Genomic DNA, 17,072 nt, shown 5'->3' with positions numbered 1-17,072 from the left:
GAAAAAAAAATTAGTCAGAAAAATCAGATTCAGATTTTGAACATATTTAGAATCCCAATATACAAAGTCAGGACAACATGGTGTAAGACGGACATCAGCTGAGAAATGGATGTTTTTTTTTCCTGCAAGGTTTTCAATACATATTATGCAAATGTTCAAAAAAACAGAGACCTAAAGTTTTGCTTAAAAGTAATATTTTCACACATTCAAAAAGACTCAACCTTGATTCTGAAAGCCCCCTAAAGGTGAAGCCACAACTATACATTTCATTTTTAAATATATAACAAAATACACAAATGTTACATCTCTGGCTCGGGTACAAAGGCAGCTAATTTACATAGCCCTGCAAGGGATACTGGCAAGCTTACTACATAAAAGCAGTCCTGTATGTCTTGTTAATCGTGCATATTTCTACTGCTGTTCAGTTCAAAAAAGAAAAAGAGCTGTGTTGTGATTTACAATAAGCCCAAAAACCTAGGCTTTAAATAAGGAAATGAGATATGCACCATTTTAAAGCTTGACAGTTAAATATGTAGAAATGAGACAGATTATGTCATGAAAAAAGAAACCATCCCAGATTAAACAGAACCCTCAATCATGCCAAATCGGCCGTTTGGGGATCTTGTGCTTGATGGATATTTGCACGTATCGTCCGTCAGAGAGAGATCTGGGTTTCTGTGGGAGGGAGGGGTTAGCCTCTATCCTCCCGTCCCACGCCAGAGTCCGACTGGAGCCAGAGGGATTCCGGTGTCCGGCTGGGTCTCTCCCGCTCACTGCTGCATGTCGGCGGAGCCCGACGGCAAGTTCCGCTCGGGCATCTCGAGCTTCTCGCACTCTGTGAGCCGCAGCGGGAGGTACTGGGCGATCTCGTTTGGGTCGGTGTACAGGGCCGGGGGCACGTGCTGCAGGAGGAGCAAGAAGCAAGTTAGAGGGGGTCAAAGAGCCACCCCATGTCTGATTCTCCCGCAGTGACACCGTCACCATCGAATGAGCAAAGCAGGCGTCTATATCACAACCGGTATTTTCACTTATGCACCTTACTTCCATGTGCCTTACATTCATGTCATTTAGCAGAGACTTTTATGCTAAGTGATGTACATTTTTTTGAGAAAGCTGGGTCAGACGGTCCCTGGAACAACTTGAATTAAGGGCCTTGCTCAGGGACCCAACAGTGACATCACTCTGCAGAGCATGGGATTTGAACCAGCGACCTTCTGATCACAGGCTCAGAATGCTAACCTGCAGATCCACACACTGCTCCTAAAAAGATACATTTCAACAGATGCAATTCACATTAAGTACTGTGATCAAATGTACAGCACTGGGAAAAAAGTTTTAAAATCTAAACTATTCTGGATGAAAGCATCAACTAGGCAAATAAACACACTAAAAGTAATTTACGGATTCCACGGTCTTACCCGTAGTGCAGAAACTTTGCTTTCCCGGGTGCTGAATTCTCTCAACATGTAATTCTTACCACCCTGAAAGCGAAAAAAGAATGCATTAAAATACGATTACCCTAATTTATAAGAAGTTAGTCATTAAAAAATATTATTAATATAGCTCTATTTTATCTGCAACACATGAAGTCTGCCCGATTTTGTGAAGTGTGTACAGTACTTTGGTGGGGAAAAAAAATCAGATACGTTTGAACACAAAATAAAAGATGCAATTAATGCTGATTTAGAAATGCCTGTCACACACACACACACACACACACATACACACACACACACTCAGAGTGGCTTTGCCTGCGGTACCCACCTCGTGATAGACTCGTGTGTCATTGATGCGGATCAGAACTCCATCCACTCGCAGGAAGAACCTCAGCAACACAAAGAAACTCGTGGGCATCACTCTCTTTGCCAAGAAGGAAAGAAAGACACCATCAGAGCCAATCTGTTGGAAACATCTGGGATGCGTGTGAAACTATACCTACAATATTTACTGAGGGTCAAAGAAACAGGCAAAAATGCCATCAGACCCTTCCTGAATGATGATTTATTGCCACATTAAATATTTTCAACTTTCAATATTTTCAAAGGGGCCCAAAACGTCTCCGCTTCTTTGGAACTCCTTACAGTAGCAGTATCTGTTGCATTCTGACTGTTTTGTATGACCTGTAATCAGTGCTCATACTTGTTCTGCAAGTACATTTTATGCTCTTTACTCCTGACTTTTCATTTTACTCTTCCTGATGTAAACCATCTTAACTAAATACAGAAAATACAGTTACTAATACCATTGATTTTTATTTGTATTGTTATTGCTTTTATTTCTATTGTCATACGTATTGCTATTTCAATTAATCTATTTATATAATTTTTCTCTCAGTGGGCAGTGCTGGCTTAATGGTTAGAGAAGCGTACTTGTAATTGAAAGATTGCAGGTTCGAATCCCCGACCAGCAAGGCACCACTGAGGTACCCTGAGCAAGGTACCGCCCCCAAGCACTGCTCCCCGGGCGCTGAATTAGCTGCCCCCTGCTATGTCACGATGCCACATATGGGTTAAATGTAGAGGACACATTTCATTATTGTGTGATGTTCTGTGCCAACACTAGAGGTGTGACGATATACTCAGCCCATGAAACGATACACGGTATTGGGCTCACGAGACGATATTTTAAGAAAAAATTCAAAGAGGAAATATATTACTTGAAAGCACCCTTTTATTTGATTAATTTGAAAGACAAAAAATACTAAATAATGCAGCTGTATGGTGAAATGTTTTAAATAAATCACCATCATCATATGCAGTAAAGAACAGAACAAATATCTAGCACCATAAAATATTTCACCACAAACTCAAATGACAGGCTTCTGTCCTATTTGAGTTCTAAATTGAACATAAAATAGAATATAAATAAAACAATATAAATAAGAAACATAAAGCATTTTTTTTATGTTTTCTTCACCGGTGCAGTGGATTTAAGTAAAGAGCTATGCAAATGGATTTGCCTATTAGTAGCGTTAGCCACTGTGTACGGCATTATTTTCCTACAATACTTACAGATGGTTCATGTTTTGTCTGTCACCCTTTCGCCGTTTATATTTCCAACGGGTACCCAAAATGCTGCCACACAAAACATTTAAAAGTGTCTGGGGCATCTGCTAAGGTAATTTCGTCAGACGCCGACATGCTTACAGCAGCTGATTACAACGCCTTCGCGAGACCGCTGTTCACTCCAACGAGAAATCTCGTCATGTGACATGAGATCTCGTTGGTCCCCTGGTCAACACTGATCACTATTTTTTTCTTTTCTTGTGTCCATGATTGGGTAGCCGCTGCATCGAATGTTGGAGCGACTAATGCCGCCATTGGGCCCCTGAGCGAGGCTTTTAACCCCCAGCTCCAGGGGCTCTGCACACTGGCTGACCCTGTGCTGGGACCCCCAAGCTTGCTCTCACCTACAACTTCCCCACAGAGATCAATAAAGCATCACTATTCTATACTTGTAAAGCTTCCTTGAGTGTGGGAAAGGCACTAATTAAATAAAACTTATTATTATTATTATTGTATTGCTAATTTTTTTGCACAATCCTGGAAGCAGGTGGAAAAAGCATTCATCTACTGACATGTATAGTGTACGCTTGTGTATGTGACAAATAAAACTTGAATCTTAATGTTAGTTTTTTGAGACCCAAAATGTCCCCGTTTTAACAGAGAACCTGTGGCTAATGGAGGAGGCGGCGGTGGGGGTGGGGGGGAGGCAGCTCTCCGGGCGACTCACGATCTTCACGCTGATCATGGAGACGCCATGGTCATGTAGCTCATCCTCAAACAGTAGGACCTCCTCGAAGAACATGATCTGCTCACGGGCCTTCAGCTTCTCCATATCGATACGCTCTGTGGTGGGCATCACCTAGGGGGGCGGACCAGGATGCAGACGGACGCGTTTAATCGCGGTGATTTTCCTTGTAGTGCGTTAAAGTTGTCAGTGTACGTTCAAGCCTCCCGACTAAATCGGCTGACAGGGAAACAATCTCACCTTCATCTTCAACTCATCCCCCAGCAAGGTGCCTCTGTAATCAGTAGTGTAGGTCCAGTCATACCGTTTCACCACTTCTTTGGAATGTTCCGAGTCCGCTCTTTAAGTTCACAATTGAGAAATAACAATCAGAATCTTTAATCCCTCATGACTGAGGCTGATGGAAATATTTGCTGGCACAGCTTGCTATTGTTGAAGGCACCATGACAATGAACGAATAACAATTAAGGCAAAACATTTAAAAAGAATAAATACAATATGCACAAAAGAGAGGAGTGAATACTAGGTGTATGATAAGAGAGGTTAACATTCAGTAGTGTATGCATTTACAGTTATGGTAAAGTACTACTACATCGGCCTATGACTAGCAAAGGGGAAAATAGGATTACACCAGGTGAGGGAGGGACTTGCATGCAATTAATCACTGATTGATTTAGCCCCCATCACTCTGGTGGCTTTGCAGATTCCCATTGGGTCAAATCAGTCTTTGGCTGACAGTGTGGGTTTAGTAGCATTTCCCTTCTTCTCTTACCTGCTCTCTTGCCACTCCTGGGCACAGGCCACTTTCACCGAATCCTCCATGTTGTTCACGCGCTTGAGGGCGTCGATGGCATTGAACTCGATACCAAAACCATCTGTGTGCTGAATGCGCAGCACGTTGTCCCCAAACAGCATCTCGGGCAGAGATGGCATATGCATCTCATCCGCTAAGCTGCAATGAAGGTGTAGAAATGTTAATTGAGCGCTTTTAACCACAGGTTAACATGGGTATGTATTAGGGCGATAGGTCTATGTTTAAAGAAATCGTACACAAAAAAATTAACTGCAAATCCGAAATCAAAGTGAGTTTTTCTTCGTTAAAATCCACTGGCAACGTAACTTTGCCAGCGTAACTAGTGATTCGTCTAGGTAATACTGAAGTTGCAAATGCATTAACCGTCACTGTAATCGCAACTTGAAAACCATAAACTCGTGAGCTCGTAAACTGCGATTCGTAAATGCAAATGAAGATTGTACTCTTGACTCTTAGGCAACAGGCACAGGTACACATGCTGCAACTCTGAATATGGATTTGTGTTTCATAAAATTACGAAATCGTGTTGACATTTAATTACTGTTACTTTAGATGTAAATGTATCAACCTACGCCTATGAATCGATTGCACATTATCGGCTACAAACTCTCCAAATTACTCTCGTAAAACGATAATCTGTAAGCCTACAGTGCCACACGTGCAGTGCGAACTGAATGTGTGTTGTAAATGTCACAGTAGTAGTGTACTTGCAAATTCTTTGCCTACAGATCAACGTACAGATATACAAATATTTTTTCAGATTTGCAATTTATTTCTAACGTACGACTATTTTAGGCATAAATTTATCTCCATAATGAATGTCCCAAAAGCAAATGAACGGAACCCGTAAAGGGAGAGTTGGAAATCATTATTTTTGAGCAGGAAATCAGTAACAAAAGTAAACTTTTCCCCTCGTTTTTTTACCGTTCAATGTCTTTAGATTTCATTATGTGGGTTTTCGCGGCGGTAACTCTCCAGGGTCCAAATGTGAAGTCTTGTTTACTGCTTTTAAATCCATGGGACATCATGGCTGCCAAGGTGGCTAACAACAAATCTAAAAGCAATACAGGGTGAATAGCGTAAATGACATCGGTACAATTAGTGCACGTGACATAATCCATAAATGATACATTCACTTATGAGATCATTTACAAGATTTCAATTACGAGATTTCGACTTTTATAAATGTAATGCCGGGAATTGCAGAGGTGGCAATGATTATACTATTTTAATAACAATAAGCTAGATATATGCAGAATCCAAGAACCTGCTTCGTGTACCAGTTCTAAAGGTTTCACTTTGCAGAATAGTGGTAATGCTTCGCAAACATGACTGTTAGCATAACGACGCTATGTTCTACACAAACTGAAATCATATCATCTGCACCGAAATACTTATCAGATTTGTAAATAATAATAATAATAATTCAAATTAATACAGGTACTGGAATAGATGGGATTAGGATCCTTAGTCCCACTACAGCCACACACCTAGCTAGTTAGCCATTTTCACCACAGCTAGACAAAAAATCATAACCAGTTGTTGCGCCGTAATTTGTATCTTAGACGGACACAAGCACTCCAAATGAGTACGACATACCACAACTTTCCTCTTTTTTGTATTTACGCATAAATATTTATTAAATAAACTTCTTCCAAAAACAGCGGTCCTCGTGAAATGAGCTTCATGAAATACCTTCCGACGTAACAAAGCTTCGATCGTAGCAGTCGTTCCGCTAAAGCATTAAGAAATAAAATCATTACTTTGACTGAAGAAAGACAAATTGTAGCCTTTATAGAATTTCTATAGCATGTATATACATAATTGTGCATAAAATGCAATTAAAATACCAAAATAAATTTAAGAGAATTAAACTGAAAACTATGTGACTTGGTCCAGGACAGAAATGTGCTCGGAGGGAAGTCTTTCAGATGAAATCGTTCCGCTGTAAAGCATAAAAATACCACTTCATGCCAATGATTAGTTCAGCAGTTCAGAATTTATTGAAAGAGATATAGTGAGGTAATTTAATTATTGCTTAATATATTAAAGTTTACATTTTTAGAAGGAAAAAGTTACCGATGAGGTTATAAACAAAGGTGAATTAAAGCATCTAAGCAAGAATGAAATAGTTCGCAGTTTATCGTTAAGTCTTTCAAGTGGTGAACAATGATCTGAGGATTTCTAACGATAAAATATTCATGTTTTGGATGTCCAAAATACTACTTCATATAAATGTGCTCATAGGACAGAACAATTGCGCTTCAAGGAATAAACTCTTTCTTTTCAAAAAAGGGGCATTCTTGCGGAAAGTACATACACAATCGTTGACCTGTGAGGGTCTTGAAATTATTTTTTTTTTCTTCTTTGGGTCCTCTTTCTTAAGGCTTGGAAAAAGTCAATTTGTGTTGTATTTAGCTACTAGTCCCTATAAGCTCGTAATAAATAGTATTTCTCCGTGATTCCTGGACGTCAGAAGCAGTTGTGTGGGTGGACCCATTCATCATTCATCTTCATTCAACATTGATTACCTCTTTTTAAATTAACATTCAATCCTAGAGACGATCTCATGAAGCATCGTATTAGGTATATTATGTAGAGGTATAATTCATTCAATTGTACATGAAAGAAAAATTAAAAACTTACTGAATTATTTATGTAGTAGAAAAACAAGGAAAATTATCGTCACGCAAAATGCTCCCAAAATATTGGAATTGCAATTCCAACTGAAATGAAATAACATAAATATTATTGTGCAGAATTCAAAAAAAGGACAATTTTTATGTTTATTGCATAACTTTATATATGTATCTTGGTGATAGGATAGTAATCCAATGAGCACCTGTTTTGTGTTCTTTACACTGAAATGTGTAGTTGAGGGGCAGGTCCAGAGAGGAGTGATTGACCCAGCAGGAACAGAGCACATCCTCAGCATGCGCTGCTGTCAGAGACAAGTAGGAGTCGAGGGTATAGGAGCCGTTTGGGTTGACTGAGCTGCGTCTGTCAGGGGTCACGTTCAGTGGGAGTCTGTCCTGGAGCCAGCCCTGCTCTATGCTCTCTGGGTAAAAGTCCTGAACGGAGCAGAGCAGCGCCGAGTCCCCGCTGGGCCCCTCCACCCAGAACACAGACACACATGGACGAGCTGCACCTACAGAACAGAGGGACAGTGTGACGGGCTTGAGAGGGAGTCTATGGATTTTTTAACTAATATGTCACTCACAGTATATCTCAGTATTAATATGAGAGATACCCACAGAACAGAGGGACAGTGTGACGGGCGTGAGAGGGAGTCTATGGATTTTATAACCAATATGTTACTCACAGCATATCTCAGTATTAATATGAGAGATACCCACAGAACAGAGGGACAGTGTGACGGGCGTGAGAGGGAGTCTATGGATTTTATAACCAATATGTCACTCACAGTATATCTCAGTATTAATATGAGAGATACCCACAAAACAGAGGGACAGTGTGATGGGCGTGAGAGGGAGTCTATGGATTTTATAAGCAATATAATTACTTTAGCAGTCAGCTGGGTGTATGAGGACAGAACAGTGACATTTTCCTGAAGAGGGTCATGCAAACACAGCTGATTCAGGGGGTGTAACTACAGGGTGGCTGAAGCGCTGAGCTGCTCTTTTTCATAGATTTCTGCTTTTTCTACAACATGAAAACCAAATCTTATTGGTCTATCTTGCCCCTTCAGATGGTAAGTTACAAAAACACCCACAAACACATCAGACCTGGATCAGGAAGTCGAACGAAAATGTAAAAATGTAATAGTAACAATTTGAAGTTAAATTCACATATATGTCTTTCTCAAGGCTTGGACACAATAACACAAATCCATTTCATAGATTTGCAAAGACAAATTTAGGATTAAATGACGGCACCATTCAGAGCCTGTTTAGATGAACAGCCAAACACTGAGCACTGTGGTCTGACTTCTATTCTTGACTATTGGAACTGGTCTGCAGCAATGGAAGATGATGTCAAATGGGTAAACAAGAACACCACTACAGTCCAGTATGCATATTGAGAAACACCCCCAGTGTACACAGAAGGATGGTGTCTCTAAATTTCCCTATGATGTCACTGACTTGTATCCCATGCAGGGTGTCCCCCCCCCCCCCCTTCTTCCCTGTGCTTCTGAGGGCAGATTTCTGATTGGCTGCAACCCAGAACTTGTATAAGCAGATATACAAAATGGATAAATTTATGGATTAAAAGGGTATATGCAGGCAGGTAACTTTATGCTGTTTATTATTATTAATATTATTGTTGTTGGTATTGCTGCTTATGATTCTTCATCAAGCTGTCTCTGTGTACAGCTGTCATTGAAATGCTTGCTGGTCATATTTATTGTTGACACTGTTTCCTTTCTCTTTAGTTTTCTTTTGTTGCATGGGCAGAAATAAAGACAGATTTCAGCCTCTTTCATATGGTTATTGTCACGTCCGCTGCACAAGCGGGGAGTCGGGAAGCAGATTCAGGAGACGAGGATCAAAAAAACGGGGTTTATTGACAAAGCGGGGAGCAGCACAAGATAAACATTAATGACGGATCTGGGGGTACAGACTCAGACGTGGACTTAAATACACAGGATAAAACAAACTGACAGAAAACAGCTGGTCACAATCGGGGTAGCACACGTGGTTAATGAGGGAGTGTGGCACACACGAGGATCTGTTTGCTCTGATAAGTTTCCTCAGTTCAGTTATGGTGTATCATGATTGAGTTGATGAAGAGCAAAGAAGAGTACTCAAAGCAGACACAGTATGATTCCTAAGAAAGGGTCTAATTTCGTATGGAAATCTCTGAGTAATGAATAAAATAACAAAATGTAATATGTTACCTGCAGCCTGTTTTTGGTTATTTATGGGATTTGTTTAAATACATTACACCAGGGGTGTCAAACTGCAGTCCTGGAGGGCCGGAGCCCTGTGTAGCTTAGTTCTTCCCCTGTTCCACCACAAATGATTCAGCTCAAGAGCTGTGTGGTAATTATCACAAGGAGTTGAATCAGGTGAGTTAAATGAGGGGAAACCCAAAAATGTGCAGGGCTCCGGCCCTCCAGGTCTGCAGTTTGACACCGTGCATTACACTGTTTTAGCTTCCTAACAAAAATAAAAACATAACAATCACTTTACACTGTGCACTGGTCACTCAGTGTAGACTTTTCACTTCTTCATAATAATAAATCTACTTGAGTAAAGGTTTGGATGACAAAGACATTTCAGATGACTGAGGACTGTTTCTGGTAGATGAATGTTAGATAAGCAGTGAAATGCAAATGGAAAAGACCAGTCAGCCTGAAATGAGAGGCACAATCATAGGTGGGCGAAACATCAGAAACGATGTGTCGTCTTTTTAAAAAAACTGGAAGGGAATCAATTTCTGTATGGCATCATCATCTTCTTCAAAGAGTCACCAATGACAGCCAGGACTGCGAATATTCTGCAGGACTCTGATAAACACTAAAAGCTGATGTTCACTGCAGTGAAACAGGGTCTGAACTCTCTGTCTCTGGCCCTGTGCTGGTGGGGTGGCCCGCCGGGGGGAAGACCCATCATGGGGGGGTTCGGGTGGCCCTGGCGGGTATGGGCGGCCTCCTCTCTTGGGCCGCGGGCCGGGTGGTGCTTGGCTCTGCTGCGCCGTGGTGGGGCCCTGGCGGGCGGTCCGGGGAATCTTGGGACGCTCTGGGCCCTGCTAGGCGGATTGGGGGGTTCGGTCTGGGCTGGGCGGGGTGTCTGCCGCTCCCCGGTCGCCGTGGGTCCGCTCCCGGGTGGGGGGGGGGCTCTTTGTATGGGCCCCCCTTGGATCATCCTGCAGTGTTGGGGGGGAGGCGTGCCGGGTCGCTGCGGTGGGCGGCGGCCCGTCCTCCTGGGGGACGGGCTGGGGGGGCTGGGGCTCCCCCGGTGTGTGGGGGGCCGTCCGCCGGGGGGTGGGGGGGGTGGTCCCGGTGGGTGGGGCCCTTCGGCCCTGGACCCGCCTGCCCCGGTGGGTTGGTTGCGGGTGGGGCTGGGGGGCTCGCTGCCCGTCCTCCCTCTGCGGGCCTCCCTGTGCGGGGGTTGGCGCCCCCTTAGTCCCTCGCGGGCTCCCTCTCGGGTTGGGCGGGTGGTTGTCTCTGGGATGCGTGGCTGTGGGCCCTTGTGCCGGGGGGGCAGTAGGGTGACTTCGGTTGCCTGGTTCTCCTGCCTTCGCCTTGGGCCTGGGGGGGGGGGGGGTGCTGCCGCCTCCCCTGACGGCATTAAATGCCAGCACATCCAATGACAAATCAGGTCACACCTACACTTGCACATGCATACAAGACTGGTTGAGCGATCAATATCATTATTATTATTACTTTTTAGGGTATGTTATAGATTTAGGAATTGAAATATACATATATAACGGTACGATTACGTGTGTGTATGCTACATATATATAATACCGATTTGTATTAATTATTATTAGTATCACTGATGTTGTTATAATTCTTGTTGTTTGATGAGTGTTATGTTTCTTATGGTTGTTTGTATTCTGTATTCCCCTATACTTCATCTTTTTTCCATCCTGCCTACATTATTAGTGTTATTATTTCTGTATACCTTTTTTTTTTTTTTTTTTTCTTTTCTCTCTCCCCCTCTCCCCATGGTGATTGATGTCTGTTATTGTTACGCTGTTGTTTTTGTACCCCCCCTGTTTTTCTCCTTTTCCACGGTACTGGTGAGTTCGGAGCGGCCACAATCTTTACTCTTGAATGTAATGTAAAATAAAGTTGTCCTCCGCAGAGGGGGGGTGGTGGTGGGCAATAAAAAAAAAAAAAAAAAAAAAAAAACAGGGTCTGAATAAAATCAGGTCTGAATGACTCGATGGTTTGCATATTGGTCCACAAGGTTGATTCTCATAGATTTCTAAAGACATAGAGGAAACTGTCAATGCAGGAGGCCATAATGAAGTACCCAGATAGGGTGGTGTGTGGCTCTGTGGATCAGGCTTCTGAGGCTTGTGATTGGAAGTTCACCAGGTTCAAATCACATGGCTGACTGAGCAGGCAAGACCCTTAACCCCAATTGCTAACGGGACTGGCTGACCCTGCTTTCTCAGTTATTATATGTTAGGTTGGATACAAGTGCCTGATACTGAAATGAAAATTAAATGGAATTGCTTCTATGCACTAGGCATGGATGATAGAAGTGTTTGGTCCATGGTGTTTGGGTGGTGGAAAACACTGCTTGACATGCTGCTCTGCAAATCTGGTTTGTTTGCTGGTGAACAGTGCTGAGCTCACCCGGATATAACAGGACGATTACATCCTCTTTAGTCACTCTTGGATGTGGATTTGGCGGTGTAGCCATCCTGGAATATTGCCGTCCCATCAGTACAGAAATGCTTGCTAATGGGTAAAAATTATGTCATCATGACTTGGTACCATTGCTGTTTACCTCTCGTCTTATGGTGTGTAGAGTGGATGTAACCTATGAGGATGAACAGTACAAAATGACCGACACAAGAAAACAAGCCCTCTGGCCTCTGGGTTGTTTTCAGTATGTACTGCACATGTGTCTGTCTACATCAGGGGTTCCCAACTCCAGTCCTGGAGGGCCGGAGCCCTGTGTAGCTTAGTTCTTTCCCTGTTCCACCATAAATGATTCAGCTCAAGAGCTGTGTGGTAATTAGCACAATGAGTTGAATCAGGTGTCTTAAATGAGGGGAAACCCAAAAATGTGCAGGGCTCCGGCCCTTCAGGACTGGAGTTGGGCACCTCTGGTCTACATAATATGAACAGGAAGAAGAATGACTCATCTGGTCACATGCCATCTTTGCACTGCTCAGTTGAGCACTGTCTGGGCTCTCCATAGTGCTTTACTTAGAGGGCGGCATTTCGGAGCTGTATCCACTGCATCATGACTGACATCACCTTCAGGAAGCATTAGCAACATCCAGGGGAAGTGAATTGGCATAAATCTAAAACTGTGGAGATGTGAGGCCACAATTTCAAGAGGGGCAGGTGAAGCCTCATGAAGCACACGATATATCGCTCTCAATGTGTCGGGAAAAGTGTTTATGTTTCCATACGTTAAACAGCGAGTGGAGTAAAGATGTTAAAGCAGGCAGCCTGCATGAAGAGCACCAACTAAATGCACTACAAGAAGATGTTATGAACACTGTTACAAATGTATGTTAGTATGAATTTCACTCTTAACCAAAATTAAGCTAACCAATGTCTAGAAATTGTGCGAATATTAAATTTATGATTCACAAAAAATATTTCAATTATGTGACACTATACAGTATGTGGGAAAAATATGAAATAATATTTTTTAGCTCATATATCTTGAGCCACTTATAGTAGAGAGAAAGGTTACAATTTGGGTGTACTCTCTGGGACTTGAACCCACAATGTTTGCATTACTAGCTTTTGGCCATAAGTTAAGTTACTAGAATGGAGTATATATAGCAAATATACACTCACCTAAAGGATTATTAGGAACACCATACTAATACGGTGTTTGACCCCCTTTCGCCTTCAGAACTGCCTTAATTCTACGTGGCATTGATTCAACAAGGTGCTGAAAGCATTCTTTAGAAATGTTGGCCCATATTGATAGGATAGCATCTTGCAGTTGATGGAGATTTGTGGGATGCACATCCAGGGCACGAAGCTCCCATTCCACCACATCCCAAAGATGCTCTATTGGGTTAAGATCTGGTGACTGTGGGGGCCATTTTAGTACAGTGAACTCATTGTCATGTTCAACAAACCAATTTGAAATGATTCGAGCTTTGTGACATGGAGCATTATCCTGCTAGAAGTAGCCATCAGAGGATGGGTACATGGTGGTCATAAAGGGATGGGCATGGTCAGAAGCAATGCTCAGGAAGGCCGTAGCATTTAAACGATACCCAATTGGCACTAAGGGGCCTAAAGTGTGCCAAGAAAACATCCCCCACACCATTACACCACCACCATGTTCTCATTCTGTTTACGCCAAATTCTGACCATTTGAATGTCTCAACAGAAATCGAGACTCATCAGACCAGGCAACATTTTTCCAGTCTTCAACTGTCCAATTTTGGTGAGCTCGTGCAAATTGTAGCCTCTTTTTCCTATTTGTAGTGGAGATGAGTGGTACCTGGTGGGGTCTTCTGCTGTTGTAGCCCATCCGCCTCAAGGTTGTGCGTGTTGTGGCTTCACAAATGCTTTGCTGCATACCTCGGTTGTAACAAGTGGTTATTTCAGTCAAAGTTGCTCTTCTATCAGCTTGAATCAGTCGGCCCATTCTCCTCTGACCTCTAGCATCAACAAGGCATTTTCGCCCACAGGACTGCCGCATACTGGATGTTTTTCCCTTTGCACACCATTCTTTGTAAACCCTAGAAATGGTTGTGCGTGAAAATCCCAGTAACTGAGCAGATTGTGAAATACTCAGACCGGCCCGTCTGGCACCAACAACCATGCCACGCTCAAAATTGCTTAAATCACCTTTCTTTCCCATTCTGATATTCAGTTTGGAGTTCAGGAGATTGTCTTGACCAGGACCACACCCCAAAATGCATTGAAGCAACTGCCATGTGATTGGTTGATTAGATAATTGCATTAATGAGAAATTGAACAGGTGTTCCTAATAATCCTTTAGGTGAGTGTATATAAGCAATTACACCTGGGCTCTTAACAGGTTTTGCTTTTTTAAGACTTGAAGAAAGTCAAGTATTATGTGTTGCGTTTGGTTGCTGCTCTCAAAGGTTTGAATAAATGGGATTGTTCAGTGAATCCTGGACGTCGGGGGCCGGTGTGTTGACGGATCCAAAAGAGGTACAGAGGACTGTTTCTGAAAAATAAAATAAAAATGACACTCATCTTCCAGCAAGAACAATTTTGATAATTTCTTTGCCAAATTTAAATTTGATCCTAGAGTAGTAGGTATATTACAGGTATAATTCATTATACATTATATATACAAGAAAGAATAAAAACTTACTGAATTTCTTATACAGCAGAAAAACAAGGAAAATGATCATCACACCAAATATTCCACAAAGTATAGGAACAGCCACTCTAGCTGCAATGAAATAGTATAAGCATTAATGTGTAGAATAAAAAATCTAATTGAATTGTACAGAAAATCAATATCTACAACATGAAAAGCACAGTATCTTATAGGTCCTTTTAGATAATAACCCACAGAAACACATACAAACATATCCTTGCAGAATCTGGAAGTGGGATGAAAATATAAAGAGAATGTAATAGTAACAAACTGAAGTAAAACGCATGTATATGTATTTCTGAGGGCTGTAGCGTGGAGCCAAAAACACTATATATAACTTTATATACAGTATGTGTCTTGGTGATATGATAGTAATCCAATGAGCACCTGTTTTGTGTTCTTTACACTGAAATGTGTAGTTGAGGGGCAGGTCCAGAGAGGAGTGATTGACCCAGCAGGAACAGAGCACATCCTCAGCATGCGCTGCTGTCAGAGACGAGTAGGAGTCGAGGGTGTAGGAGCCGTCTGGGTTGACTGAGCTGCGTCTGTCAGGGGTCACGTTCAGTGGGAGTCCGTCCTGGAGCCAAACCTGCTCTATGCTCTCTGGGTAAAAGTCCTGAACGGAGCAGAGCAGCGCAGAGTCCCCGCTGGGCCCCTCCACCCAGGACACGGACACCGTGGGACGAGCTGCACCTACAGAACAGAGGGACAGTGTGACGGGCGTGAGACGGAGTCTATGGATTTTATAACCAATATAATTACTTTAGCAGTCAGTTGGGTGTATGAGGACAGAACAGTGACATTTTCTTAAAGAGGGTCATGCAAACACAGCTGAAGCTTTCTTCACACGTGTGTCTCTCACTTCACATGCTAATCACACATGTGTATTTCTCCATTAAGTGCCCAGTTGTAAGGTGACCTTGGGTTTTAGAAAGGCGCACACAAATAAAATGCATTATTATTATTATTATAGTTCAGCACATTTTGGTTGAATGTAACATAACAGATTATTGCTTATTATTGTGTGTGACCGTAATCATTTACTATTGTTAACAAAGACTGGTCATGCAGCGTCTGAAAAGACATAATTACCTTCAACTAGAAGATCCACCAAACAGAATTTCTCCTCGGTTGGTGGGGGAATGACTTTTGTCACAGAGCAGTTGTAGACACCAGAGTCACTGAAGCTGACATTTGTTAAGTAAAGTTGCAGAGGTCGTCCTTCGATCACATAACGGGATCCACAGTTGCTGTCAATCATGGTATTGTTTGACACACGGTAATAACAGATGACTGTAGAGGTTCCATTCTTCCTCCAGTTGAAAGTATATGTTTTATTAAGACTGTCCTCAGATACATAGTAGTGGAGAGGGATCTTCTGCCCTTTGTTTGCTTTGATGGTGATGATGCCCTCAGCATCTGTGTGAATAAAGAGAATCGCAGCTGTTTGAAATATGATACGGAAGATTTATATACAGAACAGTGACCATGCAGAAGTAATCATTTAAAGCTCAATACAGTCAAGATTAAGCAAAGATTTAAAAAAATCGCCAGAAGTATCAGACTGTAGCTCTACAGTTATGACCCCGAAATCCAACAGGCTTCTGGGATCTTTTTGCTCTGATAAGTTTCCTCAGTTCATTTTCAGTGTTTTTTTTCCTATGAGTTTGATTGTCACACTTAATGTAATATGTAAGTTCTCTATCGCTGTACATCAAAAAATAATTTGCCATTAAAGAAGTATGGGAAAGAACTTAACAGATTACAGTCCTAAGATGTAAGAATGAGACAGTAATTGAGAGCTAGGATGTAGATTAAAAACTAGTTCACTGTTTGATTAAGTGGATACACTTAGTTTTTTTTCTATCAAGTTGAATGTCTCACTTCCTGTAATATGTAAGTTCTTTAGCTCTGTACATGAAAAACAACTTGCTATAAAATAATTATAGGAATATAACTGTAAAGAACTTGCTAACAGGACTAAATACATTCCTAACATATAAGAATGAGCCAATAATACAGACACAGTAATGGAGCTCTAGGAAGCAGATTATATACTAGTTCACTGTTCGATTAAGTGGATACACTACAAATCAAAATTTATCATGGGAACAATACAGCACAAAAATTACCTGTTAACATGATGAGGAACGCGAGAAAGATGTGGATGAAGCAGGTCTGTGTAAATCCCATTGTAATAACACACCCTGCAGCAGGCAGACTGACGAACTCTAGTCTTTAGAAACAACTTCCTATGAATGAAACTAAATGTGCACAGGACCAAATTAACACCAAATTGTAAAAAAACTTATTTACATAAGAACATATGAAATTTACAAATGAGAGGAGGCTATTCCACCGATTTCCTTCCTTCTGCACAGAACAGGAAGGTATGTGAGGATTCCACTCTGAGCTCCTGTAATATTTCTGCGTGAGGGTATCGACAGCACTGAGCCTTTGGCGGGGGGGCTTCAGGGGGTGTAATTACAAGGGGGCTGAAGCTTTGAGCTGCTCTTTTTCACAGGTTTCTA

General features: G+C 42.0%; 2 protein-coding genes across 3 annotated transcripts; both read right to left on the bottom strand.

The window, feature by feature from the left end:
- Positions 1-28: 28 nt before the first annotated feature.
- tiprl (TIP41, TOR signaling pathway regulator-like (S. cerevisiae)) lies at positions 29-6,473 on the bottom strand. 2 transcript variants are annotated; one of them, XM_023835190.2, is made up of 8 exons: positions 6,260-6,473; positions 5,489-5,618; positions 4,523-4,702; positions 3,991-4,090; positions 3,733-3,864; positions 1,765-1,860; positions 1,419-1,481; positions 29-902 (listed from the first exon to the last, which is right to left on the bottom strand). In XM_023835190.2, the coding sequence occupies exons 2-8, from the start codon at positions 5,590-5,592 to the stop codon at positions 771-773; spliced, it is 807 nt and encodes a 268-aa protein (XP_023690958.1). In that variant the 5' UTR covers positions 5,593-5,618; positions 6,260-6,473; the 3' UTR covers positions 29-770. The 2 variants fall into 2 exon arrangements, with proteins under 2 accessions (XP_023690958.1, XP_023690957.1); XM_023835189.2 differs by having other exon boundaries at positions 6,164-6,267.
- Positions 6,474-14,268: 7,795 nt separating this feature from the next.
- LOC111855780 (uncharacterized) lies at positions 14,269-16,942 on the bottom strand. Its single transcript, XM_072713220.1, has 5 exons — positions 16,674-16,942; positions 15,634-15,960; positions 14,929-15,234; positions 14,533-14,613; positions 14,269-14,382 (listed from the first exon to the last, which is right to left on the bottom strand). The coding sequence occupies exons 1-5, from the start codon at positions 16,732-16,734 to the stop codon at positions 14,291-14,293; spliced, it is 867 nt and encodes a 288-aa protein (XP_072569321.1). The 5' UTR covers positions 16,735-16,942; the 3' UTR covers positions 14,269-14,290.
- Between the last annotated feature and the right edge of the window lie 130 nt (positions 16,943-17,072).

This window comes from Paramormyrops kingsleyae, chromosome 6 (genome assembly GCF_048594095.1).
Source record: "Paramormyrops kingsleyae isolate MSU_618 chromosome 6, PKINGS_0.4, whole genome shotgun sequence".
Taxonomy (NCBI): Eukaryota; Metazoa; Chordata; class Actinopteri; order Osteoglossiformes; family Mormyridae; genus Paramormyrops; species Paramormyrops kingsleyae.
Note: the sequence above shows the minus strand (reverse complement) of the source record. Positions and strands in the feature narration are given on the sequence as shown.